The 20,858-nt window shown below is 37.3% G+C and overlaps 1 protein-coding gene across 2 annotated transcripts; it reads right to left on the bottom strand.

Annotated features, from left to right (window-relative positions):
• Nucleotides 1–276: 276 nt before the first annotated feature.
• Nucleotides 277–20,662, bottom strand: arih1 (ariadne ubiquitin-conjugating enzyme E2 binding protein homolog 1). Of its 2 annotated transcripts, none has more exons than XM_083552094.1 (15): nt 20,409–20,662; nt 18,901–19,306; nt 16,670–16,737; nt 16,394–16,538; nt 13,927–14,019; nt 13,308–13,363; nt 6,947–7,013; nt 6,630–6,736; nt 5,138–5,180; nt 4,526–4,597; nt 4,306–4,436; nt 4,112–4,169; nt 3,704–3,964; nt 3,464–3,576; nt 277–1,136 (listed from the first exon to the last, which is right to left on the bottom strand). In XM_083552094.1, the coding sequence occupies exons 2-15, from the start codon at nt 19,177–19,179 to the stop codon at nt 1,052–1,054; spliced, it is 1,578 nt and encodes a 525-aa protein (XP_083408220.1). In that variant the 5' UTR covers nt 19,180–19,306; nt 20,409–20,662; the 3' UTR covers nt 277–1,051. The 2 variants fall into 2 exon arrangements, with proteins under 2 accessions (XP_083408220.1, XP_083408221.1); XM_083552095.1 differs by lacking the exon at nt 20,409–20,662 and adding an exon at nt 19,307–19,447 and having other exon boundaries at nt 18,901–19,195.
• Between the last annotated feature and the right edge of the window lie 196 nt (nt 20,663–20,858).

The following is a 20,858-nucleotide window of genomic DNA, read 5'->3' as shown; positions in this document are numbered from 1 at the left end:
TCCAAAAGCTATCACTTTTAAATGAAATCACAGTTCAAAATCTATTTACTTGGGGAACAAAAAATAAATCTACAAACCAGGAGAGCCCAGGGTTGAACGCCATATTCTTTGTGGTTGACGTGTATTCCTACAGGTACTTTGTCTAACAACTCTCCATACAAGTAGGTGAAAATGATAGCGTTCTATTGTCTCATGCTCTTTTTGACAAGTGAGTTCTCGTTGCTTTTAGCTAGTTTAGATGTGCAGCAAACTAAACATTCCTCCTTGGCATACTGCTTTTTGTTTTGTTTTTTTTTGTTTTGGCAGAGTTCAGTCTTCAGTCTCCTACAACCAGGCTCCGGTTTCACAGAGTGCAAAGAATGACGGGGAGATTTGGACTCCTGTTTTGGGTTAAGCATCCAACGTCCGAAACCTTTCGGAAAAGGGATAAACAAGGGGAAGGGGGGAAAGGTCCTCAATCTACACAGCAAATATACATCAGTTATTTTTCCTCAATATTTGTAAAGAATAAATATTTCCTTAAATTTAAAAAGTATGCAAACACGTGCCACTCCTGCTCCCATGCATATGCATTATGTACAAATTGAAAAATACCAATTTGATTTTTTTTTTTTTTTTTTTTTTTTGCGTTCAGGAAACATTCAGCAACCCAGACATGAACCTGACCATGCAAGAGGACATGATCAGGATAATTAAAGCCATTATGAAAAAAAGTCCACTGTCCGCACACAAACAAGCCAAAATAAGGTTAAATGAATTAAAAACGTCAATGAAAAGGTCATAAATGGGGAAGAAGTGTTACAACACCAGTCTGGACAAGATTTTTTTTTGTTTTGTTTTTTTGCTCTTCTTGAATCTCAGCCTTTACGCTTGTTCACTGTTAACAATACTGATGTACACTTTATTTTTTATGTTTTTTTTTGTTTATTTATTATTTTTTTTAAATATTTGCAGAATGGTGGAGGGAATAGGGCAGAAGCTCAGATTTTGAGTTGCCCCAGGTTCAGTTGCATCGGCGCTCAAGTTGAGAGTCTAGCAGGAGAACGCTGCCTCAGTCCTCGATGTACTCCCACAGGTCCTTCTCATAGCCTTCATGCACATGCTGCAGTAGAACTCTCCGCCGGCTCTCACAGTATCTGCGCACAAGAGTTAATGTCATGTAGGACACAAACCATTACATTCATCATTACATTTAAAACATTTTACTAAGCGGGATCGAGTTACACTGCCATGGGGACTGTGGGAAGTCAGAACCTTTCTCTGAGCGGACACATCACAGGTGGACACTCTGTTGTAGTCAATTCCTTATGTAACACGCTTAATAATAATAGAATTAAATAAAATATACCTCAAAAACCAATGAAGGATCTTCAGCCTTGGATGAGGAAAAGCAAACCTCTTTATTGCATTCACATCACGTTCCAATGAGCTCATGAAAGATGGTCACTCAATCTCAAGTAAATATATACACCCTGATGCGATCTCCGTTGTGTTCTTTGTTTGTGTTATCAATCTTTATCCTTTGGAATTTCCTCTCCTACACAAGTTCCCCTTTATTTCTTTTTTTTTTTTTTTTAACAGGATCTTCTCTCCCCCCCTACATTTTTCATTTCCCATTATCTTCTGACAAGTGATTCTCCTCCCCTTCCTAAGATTCCATATCTGGTAGTTACTCTTTTTTCTTCTCGCAAACATTCCGGACCAGCTCCTAGGAGCATTCTTCGAAGACAGTATCGACAATTTAAATTCTACTCCCCAGCAACCTCCTCGCATCATGCAACGCACTTTTACACATGAGATGGGCACACAGACTTCGTCTGACCTCCTTGTTGTTTTTCACCAGGAGACACAACTGATAATGAAGATTTTGATGGTCTTCACACACCTGCATCAACTCCTCCTTCTCTCTTACATATCTTCTCCCTATCCTCCTCCCTACTGCTCTCCTACTAACTATTCTTTAACTTCCCCCATTCTATCTCTCACTGCTGATTATTCTCTGATTAGTCTCCCCCTCCTGTGCATTCTTCCACCTCTCCTCCTCTTGTGTTTGTCCTCGATTACACTCCCATGTCTTCTTCAGTCCCTATTGTCATCGACTGAGTTCCTTCCTCTTTTTTTTTTACCAGAATAAACCCACTCATTCTGCCTCATACATGGTTGTTTACTTTCATTGACACAATCATGGCAGTCAAGCCCTATTTTACTTTATAGGTTAGTATTCAGTTTACTGTCTACTTGGAGTAAATAGGTTGAATGAGTTTGATTAAAATATAGGCCAAATAGTTTTGATTAATCAATTTATTGATTAACTCATGGTATCTAATAAGTTCTATACTAGTTATACGCAAAATATGTTGGATTACACATTCTCTATATAAATTGGATTAAAATATTGTTCTCGACAAGACAGAAAGCAGTTGTGTAGACCTCAGCCAAAAACAGCCAACCGACTGACCTCCGAGAACCAAAAAAACATTTCGAATTTCGATATCTACCATTTTCCCCCACAAGTAAACCCATATTCAGGAACTACATGAGAAATAATAAGTACGCCCTATAACCAGTACTGTAGAATCATGTTATGCAACAATAACTGAAAGTGAAAATTTTATATAGACGTTTATCTGTTCAAGTTTTCCTTCCAAACGTAATGCTGTGCATAATGATCAAACATTTCAAAGCTTTTATAGTTTGGTAAAATGCAATTTCTCTTCCGTTAAAGGCATACATGTTCAATATTAAACACTTGTTTTATTAGTACTTATTCCAATACGTTTGTAGGTCATTATCATGTTGAAGTTTCATCTGGCTGACAGAGGCATTTATTTTTCAAGCCAAAATAAATTCCCTACTTTTAAAATTAGAAGCTTTCATTTCCAGATGACTGAACCGTATAATTGTAAAAATGTGGAAGTTGATCAGTTTTGTGACAACCATGTTATAATGAAAGTAAAAACTTTAACAATGGACAGGTCTAGCATATGGTTTACATCTACACAGAAGACCTGTGAATGACAAATTCGATGTGGCATTTCATATTTCATCCTGCTAAATGGAAGAAAACAAAGTGTGCCACTTGAACAGCGTAGTTCAAAATCTCGAACTTTTTGCTTTTGATTTGCACTTTCCAATACTTTTATTGGTTCATTCCATAGCTCGGTCCTACGTGTACACTTAATCCAAACCAATAATTCAATATGCAGTGAATGAAGCGAATGTAAATAAAACACAGCTAAGCCAATTAACAAGCAACCAGTGACTATGTATTCCCTATGAGAGCTACAGCTTCAGCAACATGAGACAAAACATCACATTTCTGTAAAATACTCATGTTACAATGAAGCACCAATGCAAATTATTTGTCGAGCCAGTCATATAATGCCAAGGTGCAAGGTTTCAATACCGTTTTAATAAAACCCTTTCAATATGGTTTTGAATACAGAAAGTCAGTGACACTTACCTGTATTTGTCTTGTACTTTCTGCTTAATGTCCTGCAGTGAATCTTGGGAAATGTCCCGCTCAAGGTATCCAGACAACACCTCTGTCGCATTCTCTAAATCCGCTTGGTTGTTCTAGCAAAGAAAAAGCATGAAACACACATACACATGTTTACAGATCAGCTTTGTTGGTGCTCAGCCTCGAACACCAGTTAAAATAATCCAAACCGTGTACCACAACCTTATGAGATCTGCATCTTACCTCAAAAATAATGGACTGGTTGTTCTTTTTGAGGTAGAAGGCAAAGACGTATGTGAACATGAGCGTGGAGCGGCACTGGCACAGCACGTCCACAGCCTTCTTCAGGAACTGCACCTCGATCCATGACATGTTATGCTGCTGCATCTCCTCCATTTTCTGTTTGACCTGTGCGTATAGCTTGTGCTCGAAGCGCAGGCTCTGCATGTGATTCATGTAGCGGTTGCAGTAAAATAGGTATCTCTGCAAGGCTGCTCTGGAGCGCTGCAAAGTGCACGCACATGAACAGCTATCGGTTACCAGAAGCGGCTTAGAAACTAAAGCATTCAGCCAAAAAAATTCCATCAGATCTGCATAAGTTCTGCAAAGGATTCACTGTAATTGTAACTACTCCTTAATACAACTGCCTACCTCTTGTGCATCTCTAGCTGCCTTGGCATCATCTTCATTGTAGCGATTGCAATTGTACCTGAAACAATCACAAATGCAGTCAGGCTTTTCTTCCCCCCCAGGAAAAAAGGCTACTCATTAATTATTTACACATATCAAGTAGACCAGGTAATGTAACCCTCAAGAACCCCAAAACCATGGAACACTGAACTCACCAGGCTGATCCATGCGGTTCCCACGGGCCTAAGCAGACCCAGCAGAACTCTGCTTTACAGTTCTGATTCCGACACACCATGTGATTGCAGCCTCCATCCTTCTCTATGGTCACATGGCATTTAGGACATTCCTGCAGAACAACAAGTGAAATGTGATCTGATGTAGATACAAGGTAGTGTAGAGAACACTGAAAACTTTAGATCAACCAAAACCACTGACCTTAGTGTTTGCTGCAATCCAATTGGATGTTTCACTGTCGTCATCACACTTTTTAATCCATTTTCTTAACCACTAGAAGTAGAAAAAAAAACAAATGGATTGATTCCAAACAATTCAGAGTACTAGATGTAGCAACAAGTAACTAAATTAGTAACTGCATTGGAGGAGTTAAGTATGATCTCATGTAAAGAAGAGACAAATCTGCGTCAAAAAGACGCAAAGGGAAAGGTGCTTCCTTTGTTTTTGCCAAGGCTTCCCCTGCAATAACAAAGCATGTCTCTAGAGATGCTCTTAACACAGACACAGAGAGAGGTAGTGTCTGTTTTGCCGATCTCCTCTAAGGGAAGAAACATGTCTCACCAGAACCAAAGCTTTACACATCTTTAACAGCACTTTCCACATTCTTTACATAGAACTGTCCTGCAACATATGCAGTTTTTAAAACCATCTTTTTAGAGAATTGAAGAAAGATCAATCAGAGGCCTAATCAATTAGATTATCTGGATAGCTTGTTGCATGCATGCATCCATGCATCCACCACTACAGACAATTTAAAGAATGAGGCAAGATGCATTTCTAAGTAGCAAAAAGAGATAACATTCTTTTTCATACCTTACACTTTACTGGGTCATGCCAGTTCTCTCCACAGTTAAAGCTGCATTGGGGAATAAATAGAACTGCATTAGCTAATCACCATAAAGCACAGCATTCAGTATGACCTCTTTATAATTATTATCAAGAAAGCCCAGACTCCAGTCTCTCACACAACTTAATATATGAATTTCTAAAGTCCAATGTTCTGTCCTTTTTTATTTGAATTACTTCTGACTTGGAAGAAATAGGGAAGAGGGGAGAAATGGAAATGGTCTTAGATGTGAATGCAATCTCATACTAATATACAAACATCAAAATCCAGTCCTCAAAGTGATAAGAGAACAGGCTAATTAAAAAAATAAAAAATAAAATAAAATAAAATAATAATAATAATAATAATAATAATAATAATAATAATAATAATAATAAATAAAGTGTCAAGTAAAACTCTTCAAACACAGTGAATGACAGAAGTCTAGCACCGTGAAAACTAATCTTTCCAGAACTGGAGCCAAGCGTTTCAATTCATAAGGCTGGCGACTCGTTTATTATTTAACACTTCAGGCAGCTAATTCATTGGTTTCGTCTGCCTCATGACTCATTCGTTCAATTCACACTAGTCAGGTTTTTTTTTACACGAACCTTGAGAAAAGACACATATAATCTGTGCCATCTTTTCTAGGGGCAGGCAATGGCATTATGCCTGCAGTGCAATTTACAATTATTTCAAGGAAATCTCTTTTGTACTTCTGAGCTGGTGAGATGCATAATTGACTCTGAACTGTATATATGAGACAGCATGAGAAACAGACTTTGTATAATGCTGTACAATGCAACCTTATTTTGCTCGTAAGAAAAGAGAGTATGATTACCTACAACAATTTCAGCCATAAATGAGCAAAGAACAATCGGTGGTCCAAATTTTGTAAACCTGGTCCATCTTTTCAGGCCATTTATGAGCCAAAAGCAAGCTATTTTAGATAAAAACATTACAAATGCATATAACTAAATGACTTTTGTGACATGGAACAGATATTCAAAAAAGTATTTATTACTTTGGCCAAAGTCAAAGTTCGGCCTTTTGAGTTAAAACAATGAACAATGGAATTTGAAGGACAATACTTTTGAGTCAACAAATGATCATGGTTGAGTAAATTTTTTTTTTTTTTTTTTTTTATCTGAAAGAAAAACTAGAAAAAGTTCTCTCAAATTCTGCATTGTCATCCAGGATGATAATCTAAAACATAAAAGGCAACTTAAATCAGTGACATCAGCAGTAATCGGTGAGTGAATGGAAGAGGGCCACTGCGGGTAAATCGCTTTATTACAGTGTGCTGTTCTAGTTAGAGGGATTAAGGAGGAAACGTCAAAGAGGAAGTTGAGACGAGTGGACAAGGTGACATGGGGTTAGTGAGGATGGGATCCCATGAGTTTTGGTTAGTCAGCCACTTCAACTGATACTGGAGCCACTTTTTTATATACGAAAACGTGGGGATTGGAGACCACTTACCAGAACTGCCTGCCACACTTGCAGCGAACAGGTTTGGCATCAGGGTACTGGACTTTGACTACATGATGGCAGTCAGGAGCCGGGCACCATTTTAACAGTCGATTGCACTGAACAAAAAGAAAAAAGAAAAACTCAATTTGCACAAGACAAAACAGCGATTGAATAAAATACATTTCCATGTATGCAATCACAGGCAAAATACTCTTTTGAATAACTATTCAAACAAGATGTTAAAAATTACCATTTTAAGTCATTGTTACGCTGAGGGTGACTCCAGTAAACTAAAGACAAGCTAGGAAGAAATCAGAAGCACATACCTCTACAAAACTATTGGTTATTAAATGCTGATACTTCAGCTTCACTTTTGAATCTGTTATCAGTCGCCTAGGGGGGAAAGACACAAAGAATATAAATCTATCGTGCTCACTTTCAAAAATACATAAATAATAAAAAAATAGTTATACTCTCTCGAGATAGATAGATAGATAGATAGATAGATAGATAGATAGATAGATAGATAGATAGATAGATAGATAGATAGATAGATAGATAGATAGATAGATGATAGATAGATAGATAGATAGATAGATAGATAGATAGATAGATAGATAGATAGATAGATAGATAGATAGATAGATAGATAGATAGATAGATAGATAATACACTTTATACCCGACATCTTAATTTAATTACAAAAAAAAAAAGTCATTCTCTCTGGATGTGAAAGTTCAACCTCCTGCACTATTATTCAACTACGCTATATTTTGAGTTTTATGGTTTCTTAAAAACATGAAAAGCTGTTTTCTGATCAGCTGTTCATCTTCAAAAGTTGAAAGAAAAAAAAAATTATAAATATAATAAAATAAATTCATGTTTTATCAAATTACATTATAAAGATATTCTTTATGAAATATATGTATAATGCAATTTAAGATTGAACCTTGAACATCTCAACATGATTTGAGCTAATGTTCTGCTTATTTTACATATTTATTTTTCATGCTATTTTGTACTTTCACCTAGATATATGGAATACATTTGCCAATTGTATTAGTATATAGGGGGAAAACATTTCATATTTTTACCTTAGAACTTTTGAGGTCAATTTCCTGTTGTACCTTATATGAAAATAACCACTAGGAAATTTAACTGTCCAATTTACCTGATGTCCCCATAGACCCTAAATACGTGACCTAATGTACACTGGAGATCAAAATTAGAGAACAATTTATAAACAATTGAACAATTCTGAAATAATGTCATCTTCACTGCTCAACAGTTGAAGGAGTTTTTGTCCTGTCTATACCATGCTACCAGAACACCTTTTCCACAAAATTACTAAGGCATTTCCATAAAAAACATTATTTTGCAGAAAACACACTGATCAAAATTAGAGAACACTTTCAGATACCTCCCAGTTAATGGTGTTAATCTGGTACCTGGTGTTAATTTCCTTGATTATCTGTCAACCCCTATTTAACTGGCAGCCTAACTTCCAGTGTCACTGACTCTGCAAGATGGTGAGCCGTTCTAAAGTGACTGAAAGCCTCCAGCAGCAGGTTGTCCAGATGAAGGCCAAAGGGATGACCCTATCAGCCATAGCAAGACAAGTTGGTCATTCCAAATCTGTGATTTCAAGAATATTGAATCTTTACAACATCACAAACTCATTCAAGTCCGCCAAGAAGGCTGGTCGTCCACGGAAGACAAATACAAGAGAGGACAGGATACTGCGGAGGATCTCAATGGGCAATTGTTTCCACACTGCAGCTGGAATTGCTCACCAGTTCAGCGCTGGATCTGTCTCGTCATACAGTGTCTCGACGTTTAAGAGCATTTGGACTGAAAGCCCACTCTGCAGTGACCAAACCTCTCATTAGCAGAAAGAATCAAAAGGCTAGACTAAGCTTTGCTAAGGAGCATGTTGTGTGGACAGAGGAGAACTGGTCCAAAGTTCACTTCAGTGATGAAAGCAAGTTTAATTTATTTGGGTCCGATGGGAAACATTATGTTCGGCGACAAACTGACTGAACCCAAAGTGTGTAAAGAAGTCAGTGAAAAGTGGAGGAGGAAGTGTCATGGTTTGGGGCATGTTTTCTGCAGCAGTAGTTGGGCCTCTTATACAGCTTCATGGTAAAGTGAATGCAAATGTTTATCAGAACCTTCTTCAACAACATATGGTTCCTTCCCTGCGTTCATCACCCAATCAGCCCGCAGTGTTCATGCAGGACAACGCTCCATGTCACACAGCAAAACGGGTAAGGCAGTTCTTTGAAACTGAAAACATTGAAATAATGACATGGCCTGCCCAGAGTCCTGTTCGTCAACCCAATAGAGAACCTCTGAAAAATCCTTGGTGACAAAGTTAGAGACTAGTGCTGTCCTGTGGCCGCAAATGTGCTAAAGGCATTCAGAGCAGAGGCCTGTACACTTCCTACTAATTGCCGTCTGTTGTAACCTTCAGAAAATTTTGTTGTAATCTTTTTCCATGCTACAGTCATTGCTCTCTAATTTTGATCAGTGTGTTTTCAGCAAAATAATGGTTTTTTTTTTGGAAATGCCTTAGTTATTTTGTGGAAAAGGTGTTCTGGTTGAATGGTATAGACAGGACAGAAACTCTGTTGAGCAGTGAAGATTACATTATTTCAGAATTGTTCAATTGTTCTATAATTTTGATCTCCAGTGTACATCTCATTTGCACAATATACATTTTACACAAGAATAGGTGTAGAACATTTCCTTTTACACTAATTGTTCTTTTTAATGTAAAGCATTAATTTTATTGATTTAGCAATTATACCCTGTACATAGCAGTACTGACAGCTCAAACATGCATTTAGTGAGAAAACTTTTGTTAAGACCAGCTACAGGTATTCGATAAAGCTTTTGCTTTCTACTCATTTATTTCTCTGCATGTCATTGCACTGTTGAATCTTCCAATCTGATTGTCAAATGATGCTGATTTATATTCACTGACATCAGGCTTGACAGTTGTTTGTCAGATAACATGATTACATTCCATCATATTATGGTTTCTATAGTATAGTAGGTCTATAGTATTTAAAATGCACATCATCTTTGACGCTATAAGTTTTCTGTGACTAGAAGTTAATTTAACATTTCACTCTCAGTACTTTCAGAGGGTTTTACACTTTTTAGTAAAGTTTTCAGGATGGAGGGGTTTGCTGTTTCTCAGTAATGTCAGGCTGCATTTATGTACTTAAGAGAGAGGGGGGGAAAAAAGGCTATCATAGGAGCAATGGCTCATAGCAGTTATGTGTAGTAAAAAAAAATAAAAAATAAATAAAAAAAAAAAAAAAAAAAAAAAAAGCATTGATCTCTGCTTTACATTACATACAGTCACTGATTACTTTGCAAAAACATATTTCTTTAGAAGGACGAACATTTAATTAAAAAAAAAAAAAAAAAAAAAAAACATGCTACAGTAAAACCCCGTTGTACGAGCAACCTATAGTACGAGCAAACGGTGATACGAGCAACCTCGCTCGCAAAATTTTACCGTTTCACGAGCAAATTTCGAAGGCACGAGCAAACTCACGCTGCCGGGTCCCCGTTTTCGGGTCGCATCAGTCGCTTAGTTGATGACGTATCACTCGGTCGCTCTCGTTGTTCAGTGCAGCAAAAACGTAACTGTGGCAGCGGGGGCATGGCCGAGCGGCGGTTTGTGAACGGAGGGCGGGTCCAGCTGCAGATAGGCAGGGCATTGCCTCACCTGAAGTTAATGTGACCTAATGATTGTTCTCCTATTTCCAGTGATCGGAGGGTGCATTTAAGGAAGAGAGCGTGGAGGTGTGTGTGTGTGTGTGTGTGTGTGTGTGCGTGCGTGTGCGTGCGTGCTGCGTGGGGCACTAAGCAGCTGTGAAGCCTTTGCACCTGACCTGTTGTGGCGTTCCTTATTCCCGTATTCATACGCTCCCCCACAGTAACTTTTTTAGTTTTATATTTTTATTTCACTAGAAATCTTGAAAAATGTCTCCCAAGAAAATCAGCGATGGTGCTGTGAAAAAGAAAGTAAATAGAATTACCATGAAAACCGAGGAGGTTACGAGCGCACGTCTCAAACTCACAATCATCCACTACCACATGAGTAAGTGTTAAATTATGTTTACATTACGGTAATATGCGATGTATTTGTTTGTTAAAACAGGCTACAAATACTTTTTACTTTTTAAGTGAACAAAAAGCGATCGGATGAGATCTCGGAACGGATTAAATCGCTTTTACGTTCATTCCTATGGGGAAAATCAGTTCGAACGTGCGAGCAAATGGACCTACGAGCAATTTTCAAGAACGAATTATGCTCGTCCAACGGGGTTCCACTGTATTTCCTTAAATAATAGCACATAAACATAATAAAGCATCACAATTTAGATACTTAAAAACAAAACCAGAATAATTAAATGTTGATTTTTCTGACTATAAATCTTCCAAGCTTTACTTATTACTGATTACTAATGTGATTCCTCTTACACACTCATCAGCTTACACATGTACACCAAACACTTGTATGGCAAGAACAAAATGTAGGTTAATACAATTACTATGAGCTTTACACCAAGGTGAGGCAACCGATTATCCTCTGTGCACACAAATGTGTCATACATCTGCTATTCACAATGAGTACTTGCTTTCTTCAAAATAATTTCCCTCAAAGGGCTTTAGATTAGGACCACACCCTAAAAATGAGAAAATTCAGAAGGAACTTGCAGGTTCCTATATATAGGCTGTCAAAATTTATGCATTAATGCATTAACGATTAATGTAGTGCATATCTGTTTGACAATTTTGATTAAAAAATATACATAAATATTAAAGATGCTAAATTAGAACCTTCAATGCAACACATTTATTCAGAATGTACTTTCTTTACTCAGATAAAAAACATTTAAAAATAAACACGGAAATTTTTATTTTAATCACTAAATATTTGTTTTACTGATGCACCAAGTCTCAAATCAAGCACCCAAATCCGCCATGATGCACATATTTGGCAATTAAAACTGTCCGTGTGAAAACATAGCAAAAGTTCAGTTTTTTTTTTTGTCCTGAATTTATACAATTTAATACACCATAATTGCTTTAAAACATTTACAAGAATATTTTGACTTCATACTATAAGTTGAGTATGGTTTCAGCAGTGGCGGGCTGTGCATTTGGTACCTGGGCCTTCAGTAGGGACTTAACCGACTTAATCCAACTCTAAATACCACCACTATCACGTCACAATTATAGAAACCATCAATACAATACAAAAACGCATAACAACAACCCATGGCATTACAGAAAGAGAGGCATTTTGCATATGGAAGGTGAATACCATTTTTACTAAAGCAAGCTCCAAACCTCTACACTACAACCCCAACTGTGCACCTACATCATCTGGAGCAGTTCAGAATTAATATTTGTCTAATAACATGACAAAAACAAACAATTTAAATAAAATACAACCTACTCACCAGAGATGCATACTTATAATGCATATTCATATAATTTGCAACACTCCTCAGAGGCTGCAAGCCATCGGTACCGCTTGTAGGCACTGGTCTGGAAGTGGCAAACAAACCCTTTCCTGTGCTGAGACAAGCTAGCTATCATCAGGGTTGGACAACCTCTTCTCACGATGTCTAGCTTTTCTTGAAAATGGATTTTTAAGCATTTCTGAGACCAAATCAATTTATCTTCCTCTGTCAGCCATTGTGGGCATCGAAAAAAGTCTAACTCTGATGTATTAATGTGTGCAGATCGCTACAGACGTGTTTTGCCAGTCGAACTTGGCTGTAACAGTTTCGCTCTGACCAACCAATCAGAGGATGAAAAAATGCTAACGCTTTGAAATCTGATTGGTTAAAGAAACCCATTGCTAATATTGTCTATGGTACATCGGCCAGCACTACTGATTTTGAAGACCCTGGGCAGATTAGATTAACATGGCAGCTGAAATCTGATTGGACAAAAAAATCTAACATTTACATACAAGTACTGGAAGCAGTGCATCCAAGAGAAACGCTACAAAATAAAGAATAAACAGTTGGGAATAAAGTAATACAATTTCATGGAACAAATATTAGAATTTAGGTTATAAATGTAGGTCAGTACTTCTGATGGCTCACCACTGGGTTTCAGTAATAATAAACATACATTTGCATAAAGCATTCTTAGTTGTCTATGCCCATGTTTATAAGAGTATAAAAACTTGAAAATGATTAATTTAAGGTACATTAAAAACAGATAAAAAAAATTTGATTAAGTAACACCTATTTACAAGTTGATTCATGTCAATCATGCAATTATTTGTGATTAAATATTGTAATCAATTGACAGCCCAAATATATAGCTCATATCAATTATATTAACCTACATTTTGTTCCTGCCATACAAGTGTTTGGTGTACACGTGTAAGCTGATGAGTGTGTAAGAGGAATCACATTAGAAATAAGTAAAGGTAATAGATTCATATTTAGAAAGAAACATTTTAATATTCTGCTTTAAGTATCTAAATTGTAATGCTTTGGTGTTATGCTTATGTACTAATATTTAAGATAAAGTATCTTCCTTTTAAACATCTTTAAAAACTAAAATTTGCTATTGAACACAAATGTTATTCCTAACATTCCTGAACATTTTGTCCCGCTGCGGATTACCGCAAATTTTACTTACATAACTGTGTTGTCATCGACCAGGATATCACAACTATGTGCAGGGCAGGAAATGGTCTAAAATGAGAGCATGGATTATAGTTAGACAAAAGAATTATGGATATTTTTAAAATGCAAATCAAACAATCTTTTCTCAGAGAGACAACAGAGCAGAAGAGCCTGAAAACCCAACATTATCTTTATATACACTACAACAAGAAAAAAAAGCCATCCTTGACCCAAATCTACTGTTTTTTTCCCAAGAGTTCACTTATGACATTTCTTTGTAAGTGAGGAAATCAAACTTTCACATAATGACCTCATTACAATTGCCCAGATAACAGGTTTCCCACCCTGCTTTTAGAGTAACCCCTGTTCTGCATATTTTAATCTTTCCATGTTCTTAACACTCATGATTTATTATATCAGCTACATAATAGCTCTTTGAGAATTGTGTGTGTTAGGACACCCTAGAGAGGAGGTACTCTTGGACCGGGGTTGGAAAGTAGATAAATAGATTTGAGATAAAATAAATAAATAAGAAAAGAAAGAAAGAAAGAAAGAAAGAAAGAAAGAAAGAAAGAAAGAAAGAAAGAAAGAAAGAAAGAAAGAAAGAAAGAAAGAAAAAAGAGAGATTGTACCTGGCCCATTCCTTCTTCTATGATTTTGGTGGTTAAATAGTCGCCCCAGCACTGCATGCAGAACTTGTGCCCACATTCCAAACCAGTGAAGTACTGCAACCAGAATTATAAATCAATACAAAACAAACAACACAAACACAGCGGTATATAACACCACCCCACCATCTGTAGTATTACCCAGTATCATTTACAATTAGCAAGCCACAATTTTGTAAATCAGCATCATCTTGATGAGCAAAGCATTTCCTTCTAAGCAGCCATAAACCCCATGGGAATTTAGTACACAACTTTCTTAGGCATAAGCATTCTGTCAGTATGGAGTTTCAGGCTACTGACTACGAAATTTATCCGAGCACGCCAACAAAATGATGGGGGAAAAGCAATCATTCTCAAACTTTGTGCATCTTCCCAGAAACAATCATGTTGGAAGAAAACTAAAATCACTACAACAGTGCTGGATAGATAACTTACACCAGTGATATGTCTACATTTTACACTGGTATTTTTTAAGCATTATAATAAGGATTTCTTACAAAAGGTATAAATTGTTGCACACTGATGACTTAGATCTCTAAATACTCTTCCGGAATTTGGTATGGTCCATGTTGTAACCATAAACTGTAACATATCTTCTAGTCGCTGTAAGTTGAACTGGTTGCCAGGTAAACTGATGTCACGGCATGATGAATGTTGCAATGTTAGAGGGCGAGTTATCATTTCATGCTCTTATACATACTACTTGCCAGTATGCATTATGTCCAGTGCTAATCTCACACTGAAATTGCAAACATCAAACTCCACACTTACAGATAGCTGGATTGACAATGCAGGCTAATGAAAGCAAGATTAAATGATATGAAAATTGTAAGGGTTTTGCCATGTTATATAAATATTAAATTGCAATGCTTTTGAATTCTGTTCTCTTGGGTCAGAAGGTGTTAATTCATTTTCCACAAAGGCAGTAGACCCTACTTGAGGCAGTAATGTTAATGACAGGATTAAACAAACACACTCATTCAAGACATTCCTCTTTGTATAGTAGCAGCTCATTCACAGGGACTTGTATGCATGATGCTTTGCATATACTTAAGCTAATAATCTTTTTTCCAGCATATTTATTTCTTTATTTAACATGTTTTAAATGTCTTGTCATGGATTTGGTGAAGCTTTCTGTTAGGAGACGTTTATTCAATATTTATGGAAGGCATCTTCAGCACTTGTCAGCACTTCACAAAAGTCAGGAAACCAATGAGCAAAATCTTCACAGCTTAAGTCCCTCCAACAGGTAAGTGCCAAGAACAGAGGATTTTAATGTGTTCATTCTTTTTGCCAATAGAATACGTTTTTGTGAAGATTTGCAGTAATCAGCTTAATTGTTTACAATAACAGGACACTCTGAAGTATGTGATTCTTTACATAGTCACTCATTTTGGAAAAGAAAAAAAAAACAAGTATTCTGCCCTTTTTAAGCAAAATGAAACATATGAAAGCTTGAAAAAATAACACTACAAATGGCATTATCAATAGGTCAAGCCATTCTGTGGATCAGATTGTGAGTGTGGGAAAATACATTATTTGTTGTTTTTAGGTTACACTATATAGTTTTAGCATTTGTGACCAAAAACCTTAAGGTTTGTCACACCTAGGCATGGTCATTTTATATTAATAAGCGGTTTAAACACAAACAATGATTAAAAGTATCAGCTTGAATTTAAAAACATACTGAATAGAGGAATATTTTGAGTTGTGTTTAAGCCTTCCAACTTCAGGTGAGACACTAGTAGTATACCATTTTCATGCTTACAGTTAAAAATAAATAATTTACAATAATTTAATGAGGTCTAAAACAATGCTGATATTCCTATTCTGAAGGGAATATCCAAACAATAAAAAAGTGTGGAAATCTGCAGACTGATTAAAGGTCATACATTTTGCTGCATTGTTGTCTAGGTTAGATGAAGTAGCCTGGAAAAATAAAAAAAAATAAAATAAAAAAAAAAAGGGGGGGGGGAGAGACAGAAACTCTCTGATCCCTACCTCCCTGATTTTTTTTCATGGTCTAATGGTGTCTCCCACATTAAACTTGTGTAAAAAAAAGTTGATACATAAACATGCAGAAATGTGCACCCACAAAAAACAGCCAACTCTCAGATCCCCTTCAGACAATATAGATCTTCTGTTCATCTATCCTGCTGCTTTATACATCATTTGAATAAATCAGAGAATAAAAAAGAGCAAAACTAGTGCATAGAATATTATTCATGGCTGAACATGCTCATTTAGTAGTAGCTCATCAGCTGAAACCCCCACGTCTCAGAGATTTTTCCCTTGAGATCCATTCCTGCCATGCAATCTATTGGAAATGCCAACAACCACTGCAACGGTGTAATTCATTTAAATATCAGGATACAAAGTTAAACTGGCAACAGAAAAACTAAAAATGTATGCTACTCTGAACAGCACTCACCGAATTAGGATAGTTGAGATAGCAGATCTGACATGGCATATCCTGAGCTGACGACCGAGTGTTCATGAGGCGCGTCCTGGATTTTTTGCTAGGGTTTATGACATGACACTCGGAAAACAGCTTATCCAAGTTGCCATCAAAGTACCTGTAAAATACAAACTGGTTGTGACTTATTCAAACATTACATCAATTGAGATATATATATTAAAATATATAAACATTCACAAAATGTAAGCTAAGCTTTAGTACTGACAAAATTAATTTTAAAATGTCTACCTTTCCATAAGCTTTTCTTTGTCCCAGTTGAAATGACTAAGCAGTATTCTTGTGATTGTTGCAGGATTCTGTAAATACAGAATTTTTATTAGACCACAGTACACATTGTTTATGAATTAAGTAGCAACAGAATAATAGCACTGCATCCTAAACAGAGCATTAGCCATGTGAAGCACATTTTATTTAATTTTTCATTGCTAAAATCCAATTACGCCTTTACTTCTATTTGCAGCCTGCATACTAAACAGATTTAAAGGTGCATAAAAGAGACCTTCAAGGCACACAATTCTTGTTACGAAGCTTGGTTTAATTCTAGTAATAGGCATCAAACAAATATAAACAGAACTGCTGTTACGCTGCACAGTGACCTACACAGGTTTCAACTGGGGATCCTGGAGCTGTGAGGTGGCAAGAAATGTTTGCAATAAAAATGTGTTTTTATATATTTAAACATAACTAAAAAGTACTTCGCAAAAGAAGATCTGCTGTGCATGATGCACATGAGAATAAAAACTGAATTTCTAACCAGGTATTATGCTTTAAAGAAAATTATCATCTGCCAACAACAACTTTTCCTTTTATGGCCTGTTTGCTGTTGGTTAGTAAAGCAGTGGTGTCTTTTACTTTTTCATGGCTTGCTGAATGCCCAAATCCTGAGAAATAAATTTTCACAGGTTTCTTAGTTTCAAAATTACTTAATTTCCAACCCATCATCACTGCTTTCTTGACTTAATGGTTTATCATTTTAACAATAAATATAGTCTTTAGAGGACAGACCCACTGCTATAACCAAGAGTAGACAATCTGTGCTAAAATAATCAATCTAACAGGGCCACCAGATGATCAAGAAACACCTGTCCGCTTCATGGTCCAATATTTTTGATCACCTGAAAAATTAGTTCAATCAAAATCTGCTGTTAATCCTATCCATGTCCTGTTAACACAAAGGCACAAACTGATCTTTTAAACCAAGAGAAACCGACTCCCTGTGTTGATGTAGCTTGCAGGTCACACTTCATAAAATGATTCTGACATGAACTACATACTATAAATAGATGGGCGGATGAACAACTTCATCACTGAGTCTCTGATTTGGGATTCTGTGTTTTCAAAACTGGACAAGAAGCAACAAGCCACAGTGACACTGATATTACTAAAGACTGCAGAACATGTGTGTGACCCAAACATTACCCAATCTAATAACATGATAGTGGAAACATGTGACCTGCAATATGAACTATGCAGCTAAAACATATGACACAATCTTTTAGATACACAAACTCTTTTATTAAATGATTCCTATATAAATAATAATCCTAGGATTAGAGGTTTTAAAAAGATTTGTGGCCCTTGTGATTATGTCTCATTACACACAAGATTATTGTCTCAATCTAACATGTTTCTCAGTCGAACTGATTCTTGGCCTGGTCAAAACAACCCATAGTTGAACAAACACACCTAACATTAGTAATCACATAATTTCTGAAGTTAATACAGTATAAATAGCTCAACTTTAAATCTGTCCTGGATGCTGATGGAACATTTTAAGCCATTTAAGAAGCCTAACGGCCATGATCCAGCACCAGCACCGCCATGTTGTCGTGACAAAACACAGCCTGTGTAGCCGTGTTAGCCATGTAGCTCCTTTACTGCCCAACTGATATTTCTGTCCACACAAAAAGTAGCAAGACACAAAAATGCGTGGAAACAACTTAATGGAAACCGGATGTGGTCATATATTTAGGGAGAAAAATATCTGAGGGTCTGTAAGCTTTTCAACGTAAAGCAGTCTCTCAGAAAGAGTTTCTCTTAGCATGTAGGGAAGCAGGCAGCTAATGAACTACCTAATTAGCTAAGTGATAAGAGTGTGCCAGAGAATAGAAAACAGCAAGCTGTTAGATTACAATATCTCATAAAATCTACGGCGAACACCATTAATTAATATTTGCTTGGTTATGTGAAGTGACAACTGATTAGCTAGGCTAGCTGTCCAAGGAGTTGTCATGGTTGGCTATCAGGGCGTTTGGACACTACCTAATTAAACAGCTAGTTAGCAGTCTGACTAGCTAGTTGTCCTAAGCAGTTCAGCATTAGGATCACTGGATGTACGTGTATACTAATATAGTGTACATCTTAAAAGGCGCCTGGTCTCGAATAAACCAGCCCCGATCCAGTAGCCTTTTGAGATTCTGAAGACTGTCCAGAAGCGCACCAAAGTCAGGAACATTTACCTGAATAACCTCGTTGACCTCCCTAATGCACTCGACCATATGCTGAAGTATCTGTTCGGTAGTGAGAACTTCGAAGCGGTAGTCCTCCTCGTCCTGTCCCGGGCCGAGGCCGCCGGTCTCGCCGCAATCGTCGCGATCGGCGCAGGCCACCACGGGATCGACCAGCTCCACGTCGCCGAGCTCCAAGGTGTCGTCTTCGGCTTCGTCCTCACCGCTATCCTCGCTGCACTCTTCTTCCTCGTCGTCGTATTCATAATTGTAACCCTCGTCCGAGTCCATTCCTACTAGATCGACGCTGGATCGTGACAAGCCACAGTATGTAAATATATATTGTGAATATATATGGTGTGTGTGTAAACGTGTATGATTGTAAACAGCGATTTGAGGGGAAAAAGAAAAGGACAACCTGTGGGGAGGGGGGAAGAGAAATAACACTTTAGTCTTTTAACATTCCTGTTTTTGAAGCTGCAGAAAAAATAACAACAGATCGGACGCTGCTGCCCGAGCCAACAAAGAGACGTACTGCGTCATCAACCGACTGCGACTTACGTCATGTGCGTCCCCCCCCCCTCTCTTAAAAAAAAAAAGTTACACCGTACAGGTATTTACTTCTGTATAGTTCAAGAACAAATGCGGCGATTATTGTGGGATATCAGCTGTTGTGTTTTATGTCTAAAACTATATCAGCTGACAGAAAATCAGCGTTAAAATAATTGCGGAAATACACAGACCAACACACAGGTCACTGTGTGCAGCTGATGACAGTGTGAGGCAGTGAGAGGTTCCGGGGTAAATTATATTATATGATTTGGGAGAATAATAGTGCAAGAGTACTTATAGGCTTTGGAGTGTGTTCAAAAACAAACAAAAAAGCCGCCTGTCCCTTTCTTTCGTTTTTGCGGATTCGCCTGATCCATCCCGACCTGGATGGAGTTGCTCTTCAAGTTACTGAGCAAGTCAAAAAGGATGGATTTGAATTGTAATTCATACAAAGAGTCTGCTACAATAACTTAAGACTGCAATTGGCATAAACAGTTCGGCAATGAAAAGCACCCCTCAACAATGATGGAACTAGTTGTAGATGGGTTTCCTTTCGAGTCTGGTTTCTTCCTCATACCATCTCAGGGAGGTTTTTCTTGCCACTGTAACCGCTGGTTTGCTAATTAGGGATAAGCTTGTATGGGCAAACATATACATTCATATATTAAAACCTATTAATGTCCACAAATAGGACATAATGTCCATTGTTTAAAGCGCTATACAAATTAATTAAATTGTATATACACTAAAAAGCCTCTATTTGGATGCACGAGAGCACCAGGTCACTCTGACTACAGTGTCCGGGTTGTGTTCAGGTTTATTTCTGGTGAAGCTTAGAAGACTTATCACTCGCTGGTACAACATATCCCACAATTCCGTGCATAAATAAAGGGTGGGGGCAATGAGACGGAAAAACACCAGCAGCAATATGCAAACAAATAAGTCATTTCTAAGTGTATGTTACTCACGATTTTTTTTCTAGTGGTCACAAATTACAGTGAAATCTTCACTGAGTGCCTCCCAATTGCTGCTCGACACTTTGGGTCTCGTTTGGTGACCTATTGGTAACCTAGCAACGTTGTTAATTATTTGTTTGTTTTGGATTTTGATGTTTTTTCGGATTTGTCTCATAACATCATGCGGCGCTCATAACGTCATGACGCACACAGGACACGCCTCTCAGCGAGCGGAACTTCCGTCACACACCGGAAACGTGCAAAAACTACAAAAGGGGCGTGGTGTGCGCTAGAGAGGCAACGACTCGGTTCCGGTGTGGAAATGTCATTGGAGAAAGTGTCCCGCGAGAGAGCCAATGAATGGAACATGTTCTGTCCAGCAACCAAACATCTGGATTTCACGTGTTTGCGTGATCAACCTTTTCTATTCATTTAACTAATGATTTATTCATTCACTTTAAC

Source organism: Silurus aristotelis, assembly GCF_946808225.1.
Source record: "Silurus aristotelis genome assembly, chromosome: 10".
Taxonomy (NCBI): domain Eukaryota; kingdom Metazoa; phylum Chordata; class Actinopteri; order Siluriformes; family Siluridae; genus Silurus; species Silurus aristotelis.
The sequence above is the reverse complement of the archived record's forward strand: the minus strand, read 5'-3'. Positions and strand labels throughout refer to the sequence as shown.